Source organism: Gastrolobium bilobum, unplaced genomic scaffold (assembly GCF_033153095.1).
Source record: "Gastrolobium bilobum isolate Gb01-03AN ecotype WA unplaced genomic scaffold, APGP_CSIRO_Gbil_v1 utg5858, whole genome shotgun sequence".
NCBI lineage: Eukaryota > Viridiplantae > Streptophyta > Magnoliopsida > Fabales > Fabaceae > Gastrolobium > Gastrolobium bilobum.
The window spans coordinates 126,240-151,939 of NW_026895696.1; the positions used below are offsets into that span (position 1 = coordinate 126,240).

General features: G+C 40.1%; 2 protein-coding genes and 1 non-coding gene across 3 annotated transcripts; 1 reads left to right on the forward strand and 2 right to left on the reverse strand.

Moving 5' to 3' along the window:
- Window positions 1-5,101: 5,101 nt before the first annotated feature.
- On the reverse strand, window positions 5,102-7,231 carry LOC133291767 (uncharacterized). Its single transcript, XM_061490093.1, has 4 exons — window positions 6,474-7,231; window positions 6,307-6,382; window positions 5,997-6,193; window positions 5,102-5,906 (listed from the first exon to the last, which is right to left on the reverse strand). The coding sequence occupies exons 1-4, from the start codon at window positions 7,229-7,231 to the stop codon at window positions 5,102-5,104; spliced, it is 1,836 nt and encodes a 611-aa protein (XP_061346077.1).
- On the forward strand, window positions 6,714-6,820 carry LOC133291820 (small nucleolar RNA R71). Its single transcript, XR_009748840.1, has one exon. It is a non-coding gene; the product is annotated as a small nucleolar RNA R71 (small nucleolar RNA).
- Window positions 7,232-14,324: 7,093 nt separating the features above from the next.
- LOC133291784 (uncharacterized) lies at window positions 14,325-15,125 on the reverse strand. Its single transcript, XM_061490115.1, has one exon. It carries the CDS (start codon window positions 15,123-15,125, stop codon window positions 14,325-14,327), a length of 801 nt encoding a protein of 266 aa, XP_061346099.1.
- Window positions 15,126-25,700: the final 10,575 nt, after the last annotated feature.

The window sequence follows — 25,700 nt, forward strand, 5'->3', positions numbered from 1 at the left end:
GGCTCTGCTACACCAAAAGGATCCTCATTCTCATATGTGATTGTGTGGCATGTATTCTGGAAATTGCAGCTGCTCCATCCAGCTCTGTCATGGTTTGCTGTCTGGAGAAGGTCTTGAATAATGTCAGAGTCATAGAATATTTCCTTCCCTCTGGCATAGCTCACATACTCCATATTTGCCCCTTGCTTAACTGTGTAAGCATTGGCATAGAACTCTCTGGCCAGCTCCTTTATTGCTGGTACGGTAAGTCTCCCGAACTTTCTCCATCCTCGGGCCACCATGATATTGTAGAAATCCGGGTGCTGTCCTTGCTTCAGATAAAATTCCCTTTCTCGAACAAAGGGCTTCTTCTTAATCATTTCAGTGAACTTGTTTGCATGAGCTTCGGATCGGAACCGGTGCTCATCATAGCCAGCTTCAGCTGCTGGCCTAGAACTGGATCCTCCCCGTGGGTTCACCTTGGTCCGCTTTGGGTTTTTGTTCCTAGTAGACATATCTGTAAAACAGAAATTCATTTCCAAGTTAATATCAGTTTATGAAACAAATTTCTGAAAAGGTTGTTCTCATTTCTGTGTATAATTTTGCTGTTATAATTGTAGCTCAGAATCTTGCTACCTAGATATTTAAGCATGCATCAATTTAACTTTGATGATGATGTTTGCATCCCCCATTAAAACAGTTTCAACCATGCAACAATCCAGTAACAATTCATGATGTATTCTGTAAATTTAATCATGGGGTTAAGTTGTTCAATTTTTTTTTTCTTCTGGAAACAAGTATCTCAACAAGTATTCTTAAAGGATGCAAAATATCACAACTCCATTGTACACCAAGCTTATTAAGTTTAATCCTATGGAATCATAAGTCATAGTGCCTATCATTTCTAAGGATTAGTATAGCTTCAATGATAATTAAATGGAACTACTGATGTATGGCCTACTTCTTCAACCGTGGTTCATGCATTTCATCAAACACATTGTGTGCTTCATATGAATGTAAAAAATATTAACCTATGTGGACATGTAAAAATCTATTCCGATGCACATTGTACACAACAATCATCAAAGTAAAAAAATCATGTGCAAGTTACATTCAACCGTATTTAGCAACAGCAGCTTAATCCATTAAACTCTAGGTCCTATTTTAATGTTTGAAACCCTATTCTCCTTGAATCCCATTCAGAATTTTACTTTGAAAGCCAAGATTAAAGATAGTGAGGAAGAATTTACCTGGATTTCCTTGTCTAAGAATGCAGGAAAAGAAGCTTGAGGGAGATAACTTGCAGAGGTGAGAATGCAATTTGGGGATGGTGTGCCAATTGAGAGTGAGAGAAGGATATGTGCAGAAATGAAGGGGGGGGGGGGGGAATAAAAAGGTTTTTTTAAAAAAACTGGGCCGAGTATGGGTGTTTTAGCGTGTACAATGGCCGCTAAAACGCTCAGTGGCAGAGAGCATGGCCCCTTTGAGTGCATGAGCGCGTTTTAGCGCTCTGGAGCTCGCCAAAACGCGCTCTTCGGTCCCTTCTTTTTGCCTTTCTAGAGCGTTTTAGCGCTCTGATTAATGTTTAAACGCTAAAGGGCAGTGACAATTGTGTCCGTTTTCCCTTTATTATCACGTTTTAGCGCGCATGTGGCCGCTAAAACGTGCTCTTCGAAGCTCAGGTTTGCTTTCTTCTTCAGCGTTTTGGCGATCTGATGAGCGTTAAAACGCTAGAAGGCAGGAACATTTTTATATTAATCTTAAAAAGTTCATACCTTAGCCTCTTGAGTCGTCGTTTCTTCTTCCTAAACCTAGCCACGACCTCGGTCTCACTTATCTATCTCTTTTTGTTTAGTTTTCTTGAAAATAAACGATTAAAATAAAATAAAAAATTTAAACAGCAAACTGTGGGTTTGCCAACCCATTAGCGCTTGTTTAATGTCACGAGCCTGACGTACCAGGTTCAAGTTACCTCTACAAGGGCAACGGTGGTTGCTCCCCTGTCTATTTCTCCTCCCATGTATAGTTTTAGCCGTTGACCATTCACTGTGAAGCTTCTATCGGAATCCAGCGGACTAATCTCCACTGCTCTATATGATTTCATGTTCCTTACGATGAACAGTCCCGACCATCGGGACTTTAGTTTCCTAGGGAAGAGACGGAGGCGAGAGTTAAAAAGTAATACCTGATTCCCCACCTTAAAGTCTCAAGGCAGGATCTTCCTGTCGTGCCACTTCTTCGTCTTCTCTTTGTACAGGCTTGCACTCTCGTACGCAGAGAGTCTAAACTCGTCGAGCTCATCCAATTGAAGTAATCATTTTTCAACTGCGGTCTTGGAGTTGAAGTTCAGATACTTGATTGCCTATAGTTCTTTGTGTTCCAATTCTACCGGTAAGTGACAAGCTTTCCCTAACAGTAATTGGAAGAGGGACATACCTATTGGTGTCTTGAATGCAGTCCGGTATGCCCATAGTGCATCATCAAGTTTCTTGGACCAATCTTTTCTCGAACTTCCCACTGTTTTCTCCAGGATTCGCTTCAGCTCTCGGTTGGAAATCTCCACTTGGCCACTTATTTGCGGATGATATGGTGTTGCAATTTTATGCTTCACTCCGCATTTAGCCAGCATGTATTCCACTTGTCTGTTGTCAAAGTGTGTTCCACCATCACTTATGATTGCTTGTGGTACTCCATATCGAACGAATATATTTCTTTTTAAGAACGCGATGACCACCCGAGCATCATCAGTAGGAAAGGCAACAGCCTCAACCCACTTGGAGACGTAATCAACCGCAACAAGGATGTATTTGTTGCCATATGAGGGAGGAAAGGCTCCCATGAAGTCTATTCCCCACACATCGAAGATTTCAACCTCCAATATCTTGTTGAGGGGCATTTCATGTCTTCTAGAGATATTCCTCGTTCTCTGACATCTATCACATGATTCCACGAACTTCCTTGCATCTTTGTAGAGTGTTGGCCAATAAAAGCCACTCATTAGCACCTTTGCGGCTGTTCTTTCTCCTGCGAAGTGTCCACCATAGCTTGAACCATGACAGTGCCACAGGATGTCCTTCATTTCTTCTTCTGGAATACACCTCCTTATTACTCCATCAGCACATCTGTAGAACAGAAAGGGCTTATCCCATAGGTATTTCTTGACATCATGTAGAAACTTCTTTCTTCGTTGCCATGTGAAGTCTACTGGAATTTCTCCTGCTGCTTTGAAGTTTGCAAAATCCGCAAACCATGGAGGTGTACTTGTGATCTTTACTTCTTCCCATTGTAGATTCGAGATAACATTGATGGCCAAAATTTGCTCATCGGGGAATTCTTCTCTGATCTTCAGCTCAGGTCCATCTTGAAGATCTTTCTCTTGAATTCTGAAGAGGTGATCAGCCACCAAGTTCTCCACACCTTTCTTGTCTCTGATCTCGACTTCAAATTCTTGAAGGAGTAGCATCCACCTAAGCAATCGTGGCTTTGCATCCTGCTTATTCAACAAATACTTTAAAGCAACATGATCAGTGTAAACAATTACTTTAGACCCCAGCAAATACGGTCTAAATTTATCAAATGCATAGACAACTGCTAGTAATTCTTTTTCAGTGGTTGCATAATTCATTTGTGCATCATTCAGAATTTTACTAGCATAATAAATCACATGCAACAATTTATTCTTTCTTTGTCCTAAGACAGCTCCTATAGCATAATCACTAGCATCACACATTAATTCAAAAGGTAGTGTGAAATATGGTGCAGTGATTATAGGTGCAGTGGTCAATCGATCTTTTAAAATATTAAATGCTAACAAACATTCATCTGTGAAGTTGAATTCCTCATCTTTGACCAACAGCTTGCATAGTGGCTTTGCTATCTTGGAAAAGTCCTTGATAAAGCGTCTGTAAAACCCTGCATGACCGAGAAAACTTCGAATGCCTTTAACGTTAGAGGGAGGGGGAAGTTTCTCAATAACAGATATCTTAGCTCTATCAACTTCTATACCATCTTTGGACACCTTGTGTCCTAAAACTATGCCATCTTTTACCATGAAGTGGCATTTTTCCCAATTCAAAACAAGATTACTCTCTTGACATCTTTGTAAAACACAAGATAAATTCTCTAAACAAATGTCAAAAGAGGGGCCAAAAACAGAAAAATCGTCCATAAAGATCTCAATAGATTTTTCAATCATATCAGAAAAGATAGATAACATGCACCTTTGAAAATTTGTAGGAGCGTTGCACAGGTCGAAGGGCATCCTCCGGTAAGCGAAGACTCCATAGGGGCATGTAAATGTTGTCTTTTCTTGATCTTCTGGAGCTACTGCTATTTGGTTGTAGCCCGAGTACCCATCCAGGAGGCAGTAGAAGGCATGGCCAGCTAGTCTCTCCAACATCTGGTCCAAGAAAGGAATTGGGAAGTGGTCCTTCTGAGTGGCTGCATTAAGTCTTCTATAGTCAACACACATCCTCCACCCGGTTACTGTCCTTGTTGGAATCAACTCGTTGTTCTCATTTCTTACCACGGTGACTCCACCTTTCTTGGGTACCGTTTGTACAGGACTTACCCATGCATTGTCGGATATAGGATAGGTCATCCCTGCATCTAACAGTTTAACTACCTCTTTACTTATCACTTCTTTCATGGTTGGATTGAGTCTCCTTTGCGGCTGCCTAACAGGTTTTATATCATCTTCCATTAGGATTTTATGATTACAAAAGGAAGGATTTATACCTTTTAAATCGGAGAAGGACCATCCTATTGCAGCTTTGTGTTTCTTCAGCACCTTGAGAAGTTTTCTTTCTTCCATGGTTGACAGCTCATTACTGATGATGACTGGATATGTGTTTTTGTTACCAAGGAAAACATACTTCAAATTTGGAGGTAGCTCCTTAAGCTCCACCTTCGGTGCTCCAAGAAGGATGTCATCTTTCTTTCTTTCTAATTCTTCCACCACTGGTTCTTTTTCTTCAGCGTCATCATTGATTTGTTCTAACTCAAGTGGGGAGCTCTCCTGTTTCATCGTATCATCAATTGCTTCTTGTATTATGTCAACCACAAAATAGTCTCCTTCGTCTGATGGATGTTTCATTGATTCGAAGACATCAATGGTGACTGTTTATTCGTTCATTCTCAGCATCAGTTTTTCTTGCTCCACATCGATCATTACTCTTGCAGTGGATAAGAATGGCCTCCCGAGCAGAAGGGGAATCTCGGCATCTTCTTCCATATTCAGAATTACAAAATCTGCAGGGAAGATAAATTTGCCAATTTTAACTAAAACATCTTCAATTACCCTATCTGGTCGTCTGATTGATCTGTCAGCTAACTGTAGAGAAACTGTTGTCGGCTTGAGCTCCTTGATTCCAAGAGCTCTGCACATGGATAGTGGCATCATGATTATACTCGCTCCCAGATCACATAGTGCTTTTCCTACTTCAATATTTCCTATTGCTATAGGGATACTGAAGCTGCCTGGATCTTTTAGATTGGGAGGAAGTTTCTTCTGGATGATTGCACTGCACTCCTCTGTCAGGGCCACTGTTTCGCACTCCTTCAGCTTGCACTTCTTTGACAGAAGGTCTTTCATGAACTTCGCATAGTTAGGCATGCTTTCCAGGGCTTCTGCGAAAGGAATGTTCACTTGCAGCTTCTTGAAGATATCCAGAAATTTGGTGTATTGTTGTTTCTGGATTTCTTGCTTCAACTGCTGAGGGTATGGCACTTGTGCATAGGGAGATGGATTTGCCAGTTTTGGTTGCCGGTCTAGAGCTTTCTTTTTCTCCCATTTGAACAGCTTCTTCTCTGGACTGCTCTTTTCAGCTTCTCCTGCATCTTCTTCTTTCTCTTTTTCAGCTTCAGGTTCTACTTCTTTCTTCTTCTCCACTGGCGGCTTTTCTACAGGTTGGACCACGATCCCACTTCTGGTAACAATTGAATTACATTGTGCATTTGGATTCGTGTCGGTGTTACTTGGAAAGGTGCCATGCGTTTATTCCGCAAATTGCTTTAACAGCTGGCCTATTTGAGTTTCCAGATTGCGGATAGAAGCTTCTTGATTCCGGAATGATGCTCGTGTTTCATCTCTGAAGGCATCTGCGTTTTGAATGTAGTCTGATGTGGTCTTGGGCAGCTGTGCAAAAGCCCTTTCCCATTCTGAAGTGTTGCCTTGAGGTGGAGGTTGTTGTTGCAATAGCAAAGGAGTGTTTAGCTGATGGCTTGATTTGTAACTAAACCCAGGGTGTTGGTTAGGATTTTTCCACCCTTGATTACCATATTGGTTTCTTCCAGGATTGTTCTGGTTTTTTTGATCGTACCAGATACCATTGCCTCCGCTGGTGACTTTTCTGCTATTCTCATGTAGTCACAATCTTCAATCGCATGAGCCTCTGCACAAATACTACAGTTAATTTGAGAATTACTAATAGAAGAAACTTGAGAAATATTAAATTGTAGTAAGAGCATCTAATTGTTCTTGTTGTTTCTTGTGCATTTGTAGCTTTTGTTCATTTTGGGCTAAGATTGCATCAAAGCCGTCGAGCTTCAGAATTCCTGCTCTCCTTTGTGCAACTGGGGCATTGTCAAATTCTTGAGAAGCTAAGGATTCCAACAATTCTAGCGCTTCCTCTGGAGTTTTAGTTTTCAAGGAGCCTCTTGCAGCAGCATTTACCAGTGTTCTTGTGTTGGACGTCATCCCTTGGAAAAAGATTCTTGCTTTCTCCCATGCTTCAATTCCATGTTGAGGACACTTCCTGAGTAATCCCTTAAATTGCTCCCAAGCCTCGTAATGAGATTCGCTTTCCTTTTGTTCAAAAGAGGTGATTCCTGATTCGAGTCTTGCCATCTTTGAAGCTGAGAAAAATCTGGCCAAGAATTTCCTTGCTAAATCATCCCAACTGGTTATGCTTCCTTCAGGTTGAGACTGCAGCCAGGTTTTTACATCATCCTTCAGTAGGCATGGAAATAGTCTGAGCAAGATAGCGTCACGAGAAACTCCATTCACTTTTAATGTATCGCAGTAAAATAGGAAATCATAAAGATGACTATAGGGGTTCTCTGTGCTTCCTCCAGCGAACTGTTCTTTTTGAATCAGTTGTAGCAGCGCCGGCTTCAGCTCGAAGTTGTTAGCTTCTATGGCCGGTCTAACAATGCGCACCATCTGCGGAACTCGGGCTGGAGTCATATAATCCTCCAAAGTCCTTGGAGCGAGTTGATTGTTTTCTGCCATCAGTTCCTCATTAGGTTCCATCGAACTTGATGCTTCTTTCTCTTCTTTTTCTTTTCTTTCTTTTGCGTCCTTTCTAAGTTTCCTTTCTGTCTTTTCTATCTCAGGATCAAACTGCAAAATTCGCGGGTTAAGAGTACCTCGCATAAACTAAGATTGAAAAGATGTGCAGAAAAAATAGAAAAAGAAAAAACAGAAAAACAGAAAAATAATAAAAATAAACAAAGAATGCAGAAAAATAAATATGCAGAAAATTGATGCAGAAAAATATTTTTGAAAAATGTTTAAAGTGCAGATAATAAAAACGTCCAATCTAAAAGTTAATTAGTTACTTCTAATGTTGAAGAATTTGATCCTCGGCAATGGCGCCAAAAACTTATTGCGACTCGGCAAGTGCACTGATCGTAAAGTAATAAAGTGTACCGGAGTACGAGATCATTCCCACAAGGATCGGAATTTCAAGCACTAGTTAGCTAATCACGTTTTAGTTGGACAATCAAGAATTGGTTTTGAGAGAATTTGTAACTAAAGAACTTAAAAATTAAAGACAAGTAATAAAATAAAAACTCAGAATCAAAAAGAATATGTGAAAAGATGATAATTGATTAAGAATTAAAACAAGTGTAGTTAAGGTTTCGACTTCCCCCAATATCCTCAATATGTTATAAATTAAAGAGTCAAGAACTTGTTTCTTAATATATTGCCAATCAATTCTTTCTAAGTTAATTACGGCTCAATTCTTTGTTACCATAAATCTATGTAATCTTGAAAGAACGCTAGTTCCCCGATTATTCCCTAAGAAAACATGCATTAAGATCAAGAATTCCAAGATTGCATAATTACCCTATGTATATCCCTAGATCACAAGGATTATGATAAATTTACCAAGTCAGGGTTCATGCACCAACATCCCTATTGTCATACAATTCCCCAAAATCATTCTATAAGGAGCAAACTCATAGAAAGCATTAAAAACAGATAAATGTATTCAATTATAAAAAGAAAAGAATTCAGAGACAATTTAATTCATGAACATAAAGATTCAATTGGGTTCCATCTACCCTTAACTACATAAAAATCTAGCCTAGCATACTGAATTGAAAAACAATGGTAAAGAAAAGAGAACCCAAGCCTCCATTGGTGTGATGTTGACTTGGTTCCTCAGTGTTCCAGTGCTCCGCAACAGGATTCCTCCTTCCGGTTCTCTGGACTTGTGACTGTAATGAATGAGCATGTGAATGGGTGTCTTGGTCTTGACCCCAAGCTCCTTATTTATAATCTTCAAAGCCACATTCTTCATTGCATCTCCCAACGAATCTGTATCAGATTTATAATTGATTCTATAATTGTTTCCTCTTTGCATTTAAGATCTTGAAGATTGGTTGACAGATTTGAGCTTTGAATCTTTGTTGTGATCTTCCATCGTATCTTCCCATGGATTCATATCTATTCTCAATCAAGATTGATTTGTTTCCACTTTGTATTTATTTGTAAAATCTGATGCATATCTTGATAAAGATATAAGATCTCTTTTGGATTTAGATATGGTTGTGCATAGACGTTTTAGCGTGCTGTTGTGCCCTAAAACGTTCTCACAGTGTGTTGTTGTCTGCCTATGGGCGTTTTGGCGTGCTGTTGGGCGCCAAAACGTCCTCTTCGAAAGGTATCTTGTTGCTTCTGGAGCGTTTTGGCGCTCTGTTTGGCCGCCAAAACGCTCTGGTCCAGGGAGTTGTTGTGGTTTTCTTCATTTTGAGCCTTTAAATGTGCTTCTTGGACGCCAAAACATCCTCCTTCAACTGGTACGCACTTGAAATCTTGCTTCCTTGAGGCTTTGATTCATCAAGTTGCATTCCTTTGGCTCTAAAAATTTATAATGCGCGTTAAAATCCCTTGAAATCAGAAATATTACAAGATGTTAGCAATATATTCAATTATTGTGATTTTACGGTATAAAACCCTAATTTCCATGCAATTCATGATATATTTCAAGTATATTTAAGCCTAGAACTATGCTAAACCAAGGGTTTATCATTGCACTCACAAGCTCAGAATTTCACGTTGGAGGCAATCAGAATAAACCTAGGTCTTTGTGCCAAAGGTTATTTATAGCCTCATCAAGTCTAACCACACTGTATTAGCAATAATAGCTACGCTTAGCATTTTAATCCCAAACTTAGAAATCTGAACCTACTCATTTTTATAAGATTTTTCATATTTTTATTTTATTTTTCTCAGTACTTTTCCTGTACGCGCTTTTACATAGCCAGTATCAGTTCTAGCACCAGTTCTCTTTATTTTGACCTGAAACTTGTTATGCGAGTCCTATATATTATTCTAGTGACATATACATAGTTTTCATAATTTTTCGGGATACTTTATCGGTACGCATTTTTACCGTGAAGCAAAACCGGTATCTGCACTTTTCGTCAGAAAAGCGACTTTCAGCATATATAATCACTTACCATAATTATTTAAGCCTTATAATAATTATTAGGGTCAATTATGAAATTATTTCCTAATTTTAATATTTAATCAATTTAATTTCCTAAATTAACGGTGCATGTTCTTACACTATACAACTGCTCTTCTATCACTACAAACCATCCCGCTCTTCTCCTCAGCCTACTTGCTTCCATTTTTTCTCTGGGCTCCTTTCCTCTTTCTAAAAAGCCCTGGATTGGACTTCTCCAATCTACCTCCTCTACCATCCACACTACACAGTGGCGGACCCAGGAATTTTATTGAGAGGGGGCAAAAAATAAAAATACTTCTTCAAAAATAAAAGTACTTCAAATACAATTCAGACCTAATATGCAAAAAAATTGAAAGAAATCTATTACAAAAATTAAGATCACTTCACTTAACTCTTACTCTACGTGTTTTCATATTGTTAAACTCATCTATAATTGAATCCGTGCTAAAACTCAAAACAATTTCTTTTTCAATGTATGTAATCAAAGAATCATCAAGAAATTGGTCTTCCATTCTATTTCGAAGCCTGGTCTTGATTATCTTCATAGATGAGAAAGATCTTTCAGTAGTTGCTGTAGAAATTGGAAGAGTGAGTACAAGTCTAATCACTCTATCAATAAGAGGGTAAATAATAGACTTTCCAGTTCTTGCTAGCCCTTGACATAATTCTGATGTAGTTGATAAATTAATCAAATCTGGATGTTTAGGAATGTCAAGCTCAAAATGTTGTAACTCCATCTTCAAATGCAATTTTTCCTCTTCTGTGAAATCTCTAGAATAAAATTTATCAACAAGTTTGCAAATATCATCACTATTAAATGACTTGTACCTGTTTCTTGGATTTAAAGCCATGCTCAAAGCAAGTAATTCTATAGTATTATCATTGAACCTGCTATTTAATTCTATCAATTGATAATCAATTGTAGCACAAAAGACATTTACCCTATAAAAATTTTCAGTAGAAAAAACACCTTGTTCATTTCGAGCACGACCTCTCCTTCCAATATATTTTGCACTCATATCTGGAATGTCAATGTCATGTTTTATGCAAAATTCTTGAACATGAACCAAGAAAGCTTCCCAACCTGTCTCTCTTAATTTCTGAAGTAACTCTTTTGTAGTTGAAACCAGATGTAAAGCATTTGAAATATCTTGAGACATTCGTTGCAAAGCTTGAAAAGGACATCAGTAATACCCATAATTTCTTTCATAAGGTGCAATATGATGATAAAATCAAAAGATGTCAACAATGATGAGTATGCATTATCTGCATCTCCACGATGTGATGTTGTCTTTCCTTCATTAGAAATATTATCAAGAACTTCACATGTGGCTTTAAACATTTTAAACAAACTGCATATAAATAAAGTTGAGAAAGAGAAAAATGGGTTGGGAAAAAAAAAAAAAAGATTGAGTGTAGTATGATATTGATGGTGTTATGAGGAGTAATTTTATATTATAAAATTTTTAAAACAAATAATTTAATAATATTATTTAAATTTTATTATATATATATATATATATATATATATATATATATATATATATATATTTTGAAATTTGGGGGGCGGTGGCCCACCCTAGCCCCCTGATTCCGCCTTTGACACTACACTCGGAGCCCGAATGCTCTGTTGTATAATTGTCCTCAAGTTTCCTGTGGCTTTAGTGCTTGCCAATTTTGACAAAACGTCTGCTCGAACATTGTCGTTTCTCCGAATGTGTTCCACCCGGATCTCTTTAAATTCTCTCATCAACTCTTGTACTCTTGCTAAATACTTGATCATGATCTCCCTCCGAGCCGGGTACACCCCACTAATTTGTGAAGTTGCCAACTGCAAATCACTGTATACCTCCAAACATTCTGCTCCCAGCTCCTTTGCATGAATTAACTCGGCAATCATTACCTCATACTCCGCCTAATTGTTACTTGTGGAAAACTCCAACGTCAACGAATGCTCTACTGTCACTCCTTCCGGGTTTTCTATTATAATTCCTACTCCACTGCCCCTTTTGTTGGATGACCCATCTACAAATAATTTCCACCAACCATTCTCTTGCTTACTTCTGGGGTGCGTCATTTCTACCACAAAATCTGCCAAAGCTTGCGCCTTGATCGCATTACGTGCTTCGAAATTAATGCTGAATTCAGATAGCTCTACTGCCCATGCCACCATCCGACCTGTAAGATCCGGCTTATGCAACATCTGCTTTATTGGCTGATTGGTTCTGACTACTTCTTGGTGGCACTGAAAATATTGTCGAAGCCTCCTTGCTGTAATTAACAATGCAAACACCACTTTTTCTACGTGCTGGTATCTTACTTTCGCTCCCTGCAGTACCTTGCTTATAAAGTATACCGGTTTCTCCCTTCCATCTTTTTCTTCTCGGACAAGAACTGAACTTACTGCCTCCTGTGAAACAGACAAATATAAAAACAACAACTCGCCTGGTTCCGGCTTGCTAAGAGTTGGTGGTGAAGCTAAGATTTTCTTGAAGGGCTGAAACGCGGCTTCACACTCCTCTGTCCATACAAAATTACAACCCTTTTTTAACAATTGAAATAACGGCAACGACACATGTGCTGACTTAGCCAAGAATATGGATAAAGCCGTTACTCGCCCATTCAACTTCTGGACTTCTCTAATATTCTCCGGGCTCTTCATTTCCATCACTGCTCTACATTTGTCTAGATTGGCTTCAATCCCCTTTTCTGTTAGGAGAAAACCTAAAAACTTTCCTGCTGGAACTCTAAAAGCGCACTTATTTGGATTTAAACGCATATTGTGCTTTCTGACTTGCTCGAACACTTCCTGCAAGTGTTCCAAATGCGTCCTATCGTCCCCCGACTTAACAATCATATCATCCATGTACACCTCTAACAACTTACCCATTTTCTCCTTAAACACTTTGTTCATCATTCTCATATAAGTTGCTCCTGCGTTCTTCAGCCCAAATGGCATCACAGTGTAACAGTACACTACGTTCTGAGTTATAAACGTTGTTTTCTCCTGATCCTCCTTCCACAAGGGTATCTAATTGTACCCGAAATATGCATCCATAAAAGACAACACCTTATACCCGGATGCCCTGTCCACCAGATGATCAATACTCGGTAGTGGAAATGGGTCTTTAGGACAGACTTTATTCAAGTCTGTATAATCTGTGCACATTCTCCATCTCCCATCTGTCTTCTTAATCAACACTGGGTTGGCTAACCACGTAACATATTCTATCTCTCTAATAAACCCTGCCTCCAACAACTCCTTTGTTTTTTCTTCAATTGATTTCCTCCTTTCTGAGCAAAATCTTCTCTTCTTATGGGCTATCGGCTTTGCACCTGGAATTATTGCCAATCGATGACAAGACAAAGCGGGATCCATTCCGGGCATATCTGAGGGTTTCCATGCAAAAAGATCAGCATTCTTTTTCAACAACTCTTTTAAGCCCACTGCCACCTCTGGTTCCAGCTCGGAACCTACCTTTGTAAACTGCTCGTGAGATATCCCCGATTGAACTTCTTCCATCGCCCCAGCGGGTTCTAGCTTCTCTCCATTATCTTCCGCTCGAGGATCCATCCCTACTACCATTACTTGCTCCTCTTTCTCTATCTACTGGTATTTCCTCCTTCCATTTTCCTCCTTCTAGCTCTACTTTCATTTTTCTTTTCTTACCCTTCTGTGGAATTCTTAGACTCATATTATAACAACTCCGAGCAACTACTTGATCAGCCCTCACCGTAGCTACATTCCCATCTTTGGCCACAAACTTCATAGCCAACTGATATATTGACAAGAAGATCTTAAACTTCTTCGTAAACGGTCTTCCCAAAATAATATTGTAGGCGGACCCCAAATCTACAACTGTAAATGACAAAGTAACTGTCTTATGTCTAGGCGTCTTTCCTAAAGTTAACTTCAATGGAATATATCTCAATGGCTTAATTTTGTCTCTTGTGAATGCTAACAAATCAGCCCCGCATGGTTCCAACTGATCACAATCCACATCTATTCTTCTGAACGCATCCCAGAATATGATGTCTACCGAGCTCCCCGGATCTACCAACATTCTATCAACTCGATAGTTTGCTAGTAATCCTGAAATCACTAAAGGATCGTCGTGCTCCGGATCCAAAATCTCATCATCTAAGTATTCAAACACTACTTGTTTGCCCGTCTTTCTTCTTTAAAACGCGGCTTTTCAGAAATAGCCATGCATATCTTTAAATGTTTTTTCTTGGCATTACCCGACTCTCCGCCTCCTGCTCGTCCTCCGGCTATAGTTCATATGTGCCCCACCTGAACCTGACTAGGTGATACTTGTACTCCTGCCTTTTGATCTCTATTAGCTTCTCTGCTTCTCCCTCCAGGCGGGCTACGACTACGATCTGGCCGTCTGTATTTGTCATCTTTACATCCTTCTCCTTCTCCTCTTCTCATGTATTTTTGTAATTTTCCTTCTTTAATCAACCTCTCAATAACATTCTGTAAGTTGAAACAATCATTTGTAAAATGCCTATACCCTCGATGAAACTCACACCATTTTGTTTTATTCGCCTGCGCATAACTCGACCGAATAAGTGGCGGCCTTGGCACGTTTCTCACTTCAGTATACATCACCTCCTTCAATATCTGAGCTCTAGAAGTATTCAACGGTGTAAACTCCTTCCTGTATGCTTCTCTAAATCTTTCTCCGACCAACCGCGACCGCCTTTCTTCAAACTGCCTTCTTCCTGCGGGTCTATCAAGCCTCCCATTATGCGTTGCTTCTTGAAACCTTGTTCAATTTTCTTTTGAGAGGATTTAAACTCCTCTAAATCAATGTACTTCCGGATTCTTTCTAAAAGCTCTTTTTTCGTAGCCGGACACTTCTTTGCTAACGAGTTTGCCATACCTCCAGGTTGTAATCCATTAGTAAATAACAACAGGTACGTCTGATTCTCTAGCCCCTTGACTTGCCTAGCTTCTGCTTGAAAGCATTCATAATATTCTCTCAACTTCTCCCCGGGCTTTTGCCTTATTCCGCATAAATTATGCATGGTTTTAGGCTGAGATCCACAATGGGCAAATTGTTGTGTAAACCGAATGGACAGTTCCGCCCAACTATCAATTAAATTATCTGGTAAAGACGTAAACCATTCTAGTGCTTGTTTTCTCAGAAAAACAGGAAATTTTCGACATAACAAAGAATCTGACTCTCCACATAGCGACATCGCTGCCCGGAATACCGTCACAAACTCCTTGGGATCCGAGCTTCCATCATACTCCTTCATGTCATTTGGTTGCTTAAACCAAGTCGGAATTGGTTTCGCCCTTAATCTCCAAGACAAAGGGGTTCCTGATGGCCCTTGGTTAATAGGCTGCACATGAATCCCTTGTTGTGCTTGCATCTGCTGTGGTGCTCTCCACTGCTGCTCATTCCATCCTGGCCCTTCTCGCCTTATATTCATCATTTTCCCTCCATAATGATGAATGCCATAATCCTCTGGCCGGCCAGGCCCATTATACTGATAACCCGTATTGGTTACGGGATTACCCGCCTGTTGCCATCCTCCTCTCTGGCCTTGATCTCCCCACCAATAGTAATATTCAGACTCTTCAGGCGGGAACTCACCTCTATGATTAGCATACCATTTTTCTCCTTCTGGCCTCTTCCTTCTATCAGCCTCCTCGTATCGCCTTTGATTTGTCCCTCGTTCTTCCTGACGAGTATAATACGGGCGACCTACTTGGGGTTGCCCTTCCTCCCAATGTTCCTATTCTGCTTGCGCATCCTCCACGCCTAGATTCTACCGACTTCTTCTTGTTTCCCAAGCATGTTCATCATATGTCCGCTCCTCCATTCTCCGGCCTACACCTCGTCCTCTATACTGGTAACTTATTCTTTCTGGAGGACTCCTTGACTCTCGAGAAAATTGCCCTCTTCGAACTTCTGTTCTTCCATTTTCTCTCACAGTTGGATGTGACAACGAAATATAACTAGGAAGAGGAGACAGAGAACCTCTCCTCCGATTGGCGCATTGTTGCCCATTCTCTCCAAGTTTCCTCTCTTCTAAACAATGTCTCATTTGTCCTCCTCTTGATGCTGCCTATTCCTTATATCCTCCACTAACTGAATCAAAGCTTCTCCAATGGTATTCAAGGACCGACTCCTTCCACTGGATCGAAAAGAATCTTCCGTTTCCTTTGTTTTCTTCATTCTCCACCGCTCGCTCGTCACGGTTGTTGCTTGCTATGACACAAGAAAATGAGTAAGGATAGTTTTACCTTTCCCACAGACGGCGCCAAATGTTCTGGATGAACATTAGTAGGAATTCTCTCTCATTAATGTCTAGTGTAGCACCCCTCTTGTATGCATCCAAGAGACGTGCTAAAGCTAACTTGTATTAGAGTCGCAGCGGAAAAATTTCGTTTATAACGCGTGAATAACACTAAACAGCATGAATCTTTTATGGATTAATCAAGATCAAAAACCTTGTATTTAAAATTTTTTTATTTATGAAAACAGCGGAAGTTTCAAAGAGGAGCACTTGCTGAAATTTCTCTTTTTACCAGAAAAACGTACTGTTCTCTAAAATTAATATAAAATCAATCTGATGCCGGATAGAAATAATTCTTTTCTACGGTGAAACTAGATACTCGGGGCTTCGCGTCCATATAACATATGCGCGATTCCGAGATGAATAGCCCCTTGAACTCGAACTCGCAAGTTGCTCGCGAATTCTGCAAATTTTCTCAAAACCTGCTGTAGTGCGTTATTTTTCAAAATTCGTACAGTTGCCATAAAAATTTGATTTCTGCAGATTCTTAGAGAAAATTTCAGGGGCTTCGCGTGCATATAAATTATGCCGCATCCAGAGGTTCGTAGCCCCGGAACGACAACTTAGAAGTTGCTCGCAAGGTAACAGTTTTCAGAAAAATTCGATACTTCCAAAATTATAGTCATTAATCCAAAACAGCAATTAAACCAAAAGTTCAAGATCAATAACTAGTTCAGAAATGTTCCAAACAGAAGTAAACAACTCTTAAAAATTCAAAATGACATAATAATAAAACTTCAAGTTATCCTTCTTGCAACACAGCCAACCACTCAACAAAATAGCCATGAATCCAGCAACAAAATGGCACAAACATCTCATAGCAATACCTCAAATACTTTTGCGTCCCCCTGCCATTTTACATCAGAAAACAGCAGCCCCAAAGGGGTGAGAAATATTTCCCAGTAGTGAGAGACAATACCAAAATGCAAGAAGCATAAGCTAGAAACCGAAATAATTAACATAACAAGATTTATCACATATATATATATATATACATGTTGGCATATGCTAAACAAGATGCGTAAGAACGCCAAGAGTACGTTATAGCACTAAAGTGCCGTACTATCAAGCACAGTGGATTACCCTTGATGGCTTCTCAAGAAGGGATCCGACCGTGGCCTAAGTGGACTGAAGCCAACTGTCCCAAGACCTTGGTACCGTAGGTTATGCCTAAATGGTGCATGCTCATCCATATGCATAGTTTTCAAAAATAATTTTTCAGCAGCAATATGAAATTGATGCGCGAATGCTATGCTTTGTGACGTATACCGCATACTAAATAAAATGTCATGATGCACATGAATGTCTAGATCATATAATTTATATCATAACTAGACTTTGCAGCATATATATGTAGCAAGATTAACAAGATTTCAAGACGATCAATATTAATACGCGTAAGTATATCAAATCATGGAGCCACGATCACGTCTCGTGTTCCTTCTAGCAAGTATAAATAGGAGAGCCTCCACACAATTACCTTAAACGTCACAATACCAACTCCAAATAGCAGCGAAAATGTCCAACTCACGAATTAACGACACCTAATTTCAAACAGAAAAATCAGCATAGTATTCAAGCTTTCCTAAACATTAAACCAAAACTTCCTAAGCCTAAAAATATCCTTTACAACCCGCGGCCAAGAAGGGTCCTACCCTAAAGGTTGTGTGACTTCCAAAAGGGATTTTTTTAACAACAAAAACAGAGGGAATCCTAAGAGTTCTCATCCGGCAGATTCGGAGAAGACATAACCGTACTGTTTAAATTTAATCGATTTAATCCAGACGCACTTTATTCACCACCGGTAGCAGTATTTTTAAATCTTAACATAAGATACATTTTTTTTTTAAAATCATCAGGGGTTCGGTTTTTACAGCAGGAGCAGATCACAACAGAACAAAAGTTAAAAGGTTCAGCCTTTGATTTACCTTCGATACCGAACAGAAAGGAAGAAAGAGATGGATTCAGATTTCTGCTTGTTGCTACCCCAAGTCGCTCACACGTTTGACCACTAGGCAGCCACCAACGCCTCAGCTTCTTGAGGAGGAAGGTACGGCTGAACAGAGGGAAGAGATATACGTTGAATCTTCGTTTCTGCTTCAAAAGAGGTTTCACGGTTTCTGCAACAGAAACCCAAGGAAGAGTGAAAATCGTTCTTCCATTTGAACCCCAATGATGTTGCGGCTTTGGGAAAATAAAAACAGAATCAGGAAATAATTTTACAAGTTTGGTTGGGTGATGAGAGGGAAGAAAGGTCACGGTTCAGGATGGCTTGGTGAGGTTGATGACACTGGTCTTTGTTTTTTCTTCTCAACAGATAGCGCACAACAAGAAGGGAAACTGATGTTGATTCTCTTGCATACAGCGTACAAGAGAGAAAGAGGGGAAAAGTTGAGGCTGATTTAAAAGTGAACCAAGAAATCAGAACTGTGGCATATGTTTCTCACTCTTGGAGCACACAAGAGGAGGCTGATGGAGAAGTCTCTATAAAGTTGAATGCTCTTTGCATAGGATAACAAGCAAGGTCAGCTTTTTCTGCCCTCTAGGCGCATGCACAGGGGAAGAGGTGAGGCTGGTCAGAAGCGTTGCAGAAAGAGGATCAAGTCAGAATTTTTCTTCTGAGGTTGGTCTCCCCTAGGCGTACAACAGAAAAGGAGTTGGATTAGGGTTGAGTTTAGATGAGGGAAATTGGATTGAATGGGGAAGTGAATTGGGTTGAGTTGCTGCTCCAAGACTCTTGGGCCGCAGGTCAAAACAATTGTTGTGGCCCAACATACTAACTTATGGAATCAATTGAGATTAGCCCATCAGCAATAAGCCCCAATGTTTTTAAATTAAGCTGACTAATACTCATCATCCTATGGGCCAGCGACCTTCTCACCCAAACAAGGCCCAACATGCTAATTCCTCTTATATTATAATTCAGCCCATCACTAATTAAATTCATTTAATTAATTTATTGCCTCTTACTTTATTTTTAATAACTTATGGCTATAATTCTAAATTAGCTTTCTCATGCCTAACATAATTTATGTGACTAATTAATTTATTTCAAGAAACTTCCTAACTCAAATTAATTTTCTCCTAATAATTATATACTCGAATCAAAGCACAAAGCACATACAAGAACATAATACCCAAAATTCTCATAGCAACATAATATATTTCCTATTTACGTGGGATGTTACACTCTCCCCACCAAAATGGAATTTTGTCCGCAAAATTCGAACTTACCTACTCATTAAATAATTCAGGATAGTGTTTCCGTATTTCATCTTCACGTTCCCATGTAGCTTCGGCTGCGGATTTGTTGTTCCACAACACCTTCACCAACGGAACCTCCTTAGAACAAAGTTGCTTAACGGATCTTTCCATAATTTGAAATGGCTGAACATGGTACGTCAGATTTTCTCTTAAATCGACTTCCTCTGGTTGCAAAATGTGAGACGGATCAGAGAGGTATCTCCTCAGTTGCGATACATGAAATACATCATGAATTCCTGATAGATTAGGCGGCAATGCCAAACGATACGCTGATTCGCCAATCCGGTCCAAAATCAGATACGGCCCCAAATATCGCGGACTTAATTTCTTGACTCTCATTCTCCTGCCGAGACCCGATGTGGGCGTGATTCGCAAAAATACATGATCTCCCACTTCGAAGGATAAGGGTTTATGGCGCTTGTTATAGTAATTCTTCTGTCTGGCCTGCGCTCGCTGCATGTTTTCTCTTATCTTCTTTACTTGCTCAGAGGTTTCCTGAATTACGTCAGGCCCCAAAATACTTCGCTCTCCTACTTCAGTCCAACACAGAGGTGATCTGCACTTTCTTCCGTACAAAGCTTCATAAGGAGCCATCTGAATACTGGAATGATAACTGTTATTATACGCGAATTCGATCAAAGGAATATACTGATCCCAACTTCCTCCATGCTCTAAGACACACGCTCGTAACATATCCTCTAAAACCTGGATAGTTCGTTCAGATTGCCCATCGGTTTGCGGATGGTAAGCAGTGCTCAACCTCAATTGCGTACCGAGAGCTCGCTGAAAGGACTCCCAGAATTTAGAGGTGAACTTAGGATCACGATCACTGACTATACTGGTAGAACTCCATGCAGCTTCACGATCTCTCGCAGATAAATCCTTGCCAGTTTCTCCGTATTATACGTGGTTCGAAAACACAGGAAATGAGCTGATTTCGTCAATCGGTCAATAATTATCCAAATAGCATCATAACCATCTTTCGAACGAGGAAGTCCTACTACAAAGTCCATAGCAATACTGTCCCATTTCCACTCGGGAATCTCCAAAGGTTGAAGTAATCCCGAAGGTCTCTGATGTTCGTACTTCACTTTTTGACACGTCAGACATCGAGACACATACTCAGCAATGTCACGCTTCATTCCCGACCACCAGTACGAAGTCTTCAGGTCATGGTACATCTTCGTAGATCCAGGATGAACGGCATAATTTCCTTTATGAGCTTCCTGCAAAACTTCTGACTTCAATTCAGCACTTGGCACAACTAACCGACCTTGGAATCTTAACATTTCGTTCTCATCCCATAACACATCTCGCATGCCGGTCAGATCATGGACTAACTCTTCATTTCTTTGGGCCTCCTTGATCCTACGGAGTAGCTCATTTTCTATCTTAATATTGCCCAATCTTATACTACGCCTTCGCCTGATAACCGACAAGTTCATATCTCGAAAAGCTTCAAACAACTTCAGTTCTTCTATCATCAAGGTTGCGGTATGGAGAGTCTTCCGACTCAGGGCGTCAGCTACTACATTCGCTTTGCCTGGATGATACTTCAGTTCAAACTCATAATCTTTCAAAAATTCCATCCATCGGCGTTGCCTCATATTTAATTCCTTCTGATCGAACAAATACTTGAGACTCTTATGATCGCTGAACACATCGAACTGAGAACCATACAAGTGATGTCTCCAGATTTTCAGAGCGAACACTGTGGCTGCTAACTCCAGATCGTGTGTAGGATAATTTTCTTCATGAGATTTCAGTTGCCGAGAGGCATAAGCCACTACCATCCGATCCTGCATCAGTACACAACCAAGTCCCTTCAAGGACGCATCACAATATACTTCGAACTTCCTTGTTGGATCAGGAATAGTAAGTATCGGAGCACTTGTCAATCTATTCTTCAGCTCCAGGAAACATTCTTCACAATCTTCAGTCCATTTAAAAGGTACATCCTTTCGAGTTAGACGAGTAAGAGGCTGCACCAGACGTGAGAAATTCTGGATAAACCTTCGATAATAACCTGCAAGACCCAAGAAACTACTTACTTCAGTCACGGTTCTGGGTTGATCCCAATTCATGACAGCTTCCACTTTGCTGGGATCAACTGCGATACCTTCAGCTGAATCACGTGTCCCAAGAACTGAACTTCACTGAGCCAGAATTCACACTTGGACCACTTTGCATACAATTGCTTCTCTTTCAGGATTTGCAAAACCATCCTAAGATGTTCTGCGTGTAGCTCTTCATTCGAAGAGTAAATCAGAATGTCATCAATGAATACGATTACAAACTGATCAAGGAAAGGACGGAAGATGCGGTTCATGTAATCCATGAATACCGCCGGAGCATTCGTCAATCCAAACGGAATCACTTGATACTCATAATGACCATAACGAGTACGGATAGCTGTTTTCGGAATATCCTCCGGTCTGACCCGGATTTGGTGGTATCCCGATCTCAGATCTATCTTAGAAAAGACTCTGACACCTCTTAGCTGGTCCATCAAATCATCGATCCTTGGGAGAGGATACTTATTCTTCACAGTCACTTTATTCAGCTGACGATAATCTACACACAGACGCAGACTACCATCCTTCTTCTTAATCAAGATTGCTGGAGCACCCCATGGTGAGGTACTAGGTCGAATGAACTCCTTTGCCAGCAGCTCTTCTATTTGCTTCTTTAATTCTCTGAGTTCCAAAGGTGCCATACGATACGGAGCAATGGATATAGGTCCAACTCCGGGAATAAGTTCAATGGGGAATTCAATTTCCCTATGAGGGGGTAATCGAGGAATTTCATCCGGAAACACCTCCTCGAACTCATTGACAACAGGTACATCCCGAATTGATTTGCCAACTGAAGTCTCGGACTCCATTAACAGCAAATATCCGGCAGCTCCTCGAAGGAGCTCTTTCCTAACTTGTAATAATGAAATAGTAGAGAAAGAAAGAGAATTACCATCTCTCGGAGGAACAATGACCTTCCCTGCCTGACAATCCAGCGTCATTCCATTTTCCGACAACCAGTCCATTCCGATAATCACATCGAAGTTTAATACCGGTAGGACCACCAAACTCACGGTGTACGTGTTTCCTTCAAATTGTAGAATAACACCTCGGCAGATCTCTGAGGCTGTACAATGCCCTCCAGTAGGAGTACTGATGTTCAACTCGTAGGGCAATGGAGCCGGGGTAATTCCTATTCTTAGAGCGGTGTGTTTTGCCATAAAAGAGCCCGATGCACCCGAATCAAAAATAACAGACATAGGATAACCATTTAAAATCACGTTACCTTTGATCAGGTTCGGATATTTCTGAGCTTCATTGGCATCTAGGGTGAATACCCGAGCTTGAGTAGAATTCCTGTTAGGATTCTGCGGGCAATCGGAAACAAAATGTCCTGACTGTCCACAAGCATAGCACAAGTTATTTGCTCGACGACAAACTCCAGTGTGATTCTTCCCGCAAGTAGGGCAAGCATAATTCTGTCTTCCAGTAGATGTCTGACCAGGAGCATTGTTCTTCTTGAAATTTCCGGCTCGAGCTTGCATCTGAGGATTCTTGCCTTTACCCATTCCGGTAATCTTCTTGAAGAATCGGCCAACTTTGCTTCCTCCCTGAGACTGGGTTGGTTGCTTATTCAGGTTCTGGGCCTCATTGATGATTGCTTCCGCCTGCCTACTCTGGTTAATTACTTCAGGCAATGACCGGTTTGCAGTGGTCAACATGAGCTTGCGGATCTCTGGATGTAACCCGCTCTCATATTTTTCCACCTGCCATGGCTCATCATAAATGTTGCGGTCGAAGTTGGCGTACTCCATTAGTTGCCCGAACTTAGAGATATATTCGGTAACCGTCATGTTGTCCTGACGCAGTGCCAACATCTCGGAGTGTTTCATCCTTCTTATGGCCTGAGGAAAATACTTGTCCAGGAAAACTCGTCTGAACACGGCCCATGTCAATTCCACATTCTGCGCTCGCAGCAGGGCTCTTGCACTAGTCCACCAAGTAAGGGCTTCTCCGATCAGCTGATACGATGCGTATTCAGTTTTCTGAGCCTCGAGACATCTCATGCGCTCAAATACATGCTCAATCATCTGCAGCCACCGAGCTGCAGTCTCTGGATCATCTCCACCTTCAAAAATAGGTGGCTGGAAATTACGGAAATCCTTCAATCTCCGCCTGGCAATTTCCTCCGCATGGTCGAATGGCGGGGGTTGATTCTGATTTTGTTGTTGATAGTTTCGCCATTCCTGGCTCATGTTCTGCACGAACGTCGCTAGTCCTCCGACAGTGGTGATAAGGTCTTCTTCTGCATTGCTTGGTCTTCCCCGAGTGGAACCGCGATTTCCTGCCATGATTCTGCACTCACAATATCACGAAATGAGCTAATCAGACTCATTGCAGGTTATTTATGACAGCAATCTCACATAGGTAGTCGAGTTCAATTCGGGTAAGTAACTATGCTTCAGTCACTTATCCCTAAATAATCTTATCGATCAAACTATTTCAGCTAACATATTCCTAACGAGTTAATTAACCAATCACACATCAAACCATGAGTTATCACAATCAATCACAATCAGCAAGCATGCAGCTACAATTCCTCCAAAAACAAATATCCATGAACCAAAACTGCTCTGATACCAATTAGTGTAGCACCCCTCTTGTATGCATCCAAGAGACGTGCTAAAGCTAACTTGTATTAGAGTCGCAGCGGAAAAATTTCGTTTATAACGCGTGAATAACACTAAACAGCATGAATCTTTTATGGATTAATCAAGATCAAAAACCTTGTATTTAAATTTTTTTTATTTATGAAAACAGCGGAAGTTTCAAAGAGGAGCACTAGCTGAAATTTCTCTTTTTACCAGAAAAACGTACTGTTCTCTAAAATTAATATAAAATCAATCTGATGCCGGATAGAAATAATTCTTTTTTACGGTGAAACTAGATACTCGGGGCTTCGCGTCCATATAACATATGCGCGATTCCGAGATGAATAGCCCCTTGAACTCGAACTCGCAAGTTGCTCGCGAATTCTGCAAATTTTCTCAAAACCTGCTGTAGTGCGTTATTTTTCAAAATTCGTACAGTTGCCATAAAAATTTGATTTCTGCAGATTCTTAGAGAAAATTTCAGGGGCTTCGCGTGCATATAAATTATGCTGCATCCGGAGGTTCGTAGCCCCAGAACGACAACTTAGAAGTTGCTCGTAAGGTAACAGTTTTCAGAAAAATTCGATACTTCCAAAATTATAGTCATTAATCCAAAGCAGCAATTAAACCAAAAGTTCAAGATCAATAACTAGTTCAGAAATGTTCCAAACAGAAGTAAACAACTCTTAAAAATTCAAAATGACATAATAATAAAACTTCAAGTTACACGGGTGCCCAAGAGGCCATTGAAGGCGGCAAGGGACTTTTGACCCCGCTTCCGAGTAGGAATTAAACGGGTGCCCAAGAGGCCATTGAAGTCGGCAAGGGACTTTTGGCCCTGCTCCCGAGTAGGAAATAAACAGGTGCCCAAGAGGCCATTGAAGGCGGCAAGGGACTTTTATTTGTAGCCGGATTATGATTGCTTCATTCGTGATTTATGATGCTAGTAGATATGTTTTCCCCTGAAAAACAGGAAACATGCAACTTGCAATGAAGATGTCAATCAATTGTTAGAGTAAAAAAGTCTATAAACAAAAGGAAAAGATAGAGTAAGTTAAGATACAACTTGTAATGCGCAATTTGCTCATTTTCCAAATTTGGGACACTAATGATGGGAGCAATTACTAATAAATGCTCTGGATTTCTTGATATGCTGACTTCACTTTCTTGCTTTGGGATATTGATCATTGCCAATAATTGTTGAAAAATTGCTATAACATGCTTCACGATATATAATGAATGAGTATTATATGTAGGACTCATATACCAGAAATGTATCACACATATATATAATTATACATAGATTTTCAGTTTGACAATATTAAACTATAACATTACAGTGCCTTCCTTTTTAACGTAATGACGTGTAGGTAATACAAAAAATGATATAACCCATTATAAATTGCAAATGATATACTCCATAACTTCATGCATTCTATTACATCCTGACTTTTACATCCCCGAAAAGTCGGGTCCACGTACCAATAACTTTATCATTATTAATGAGATATGTAATTATAGAAGCCATGAATAATTGCCTATTATAATTATCCATGCATGTCTTATTTTGATTTTTAAATTGAAAAGTGGTCCGACCATATTTTTAAGACCTAAAAATGTGGTTCATTTATGATCATGGTTTTGATACAAATGATAAAAGAAGACATATTTAAAATTAATAATGTAGAACTTGGAATTTTCACACCTGGTTACTCGCAGGTTGTCCAATGACCTTTATTTTCTAGCATCAGAGTAGTGGTGCAATTGATTAGTGT

Bases quoted from the DNA above. Each gene is read 5' to 3' on its own strand.
- LOC133291784 (XM_061490115.1), bottom strand. From the start codon at position 15,125: ATGAATATAAGGCGAGAAGGGCCAGGATGGAATGAGCAGCAGTGGAGA.
- LOC133291767 (XM_061490093.1), bottom strand. From the start codon at position 7,231: ATGGAACCTAATGAGGAACTGATGGCAGAAAACAATCAACTCGCTCCA. The intron at 6,383-6,473 runs GCACAAGAAACA...AATTAACTGTAG, and splicing joins AATGAACAAAAGCTACAAAT to TATTTGTGCAGAGGCTCATG. The intron at 6,194-6,306 runs GTATCTGGTACG...TCAAGCCATCAG, and splicing joins AGTCACCAGCGGAGGCAATG to CTAAACACTCCTTTGCTATT.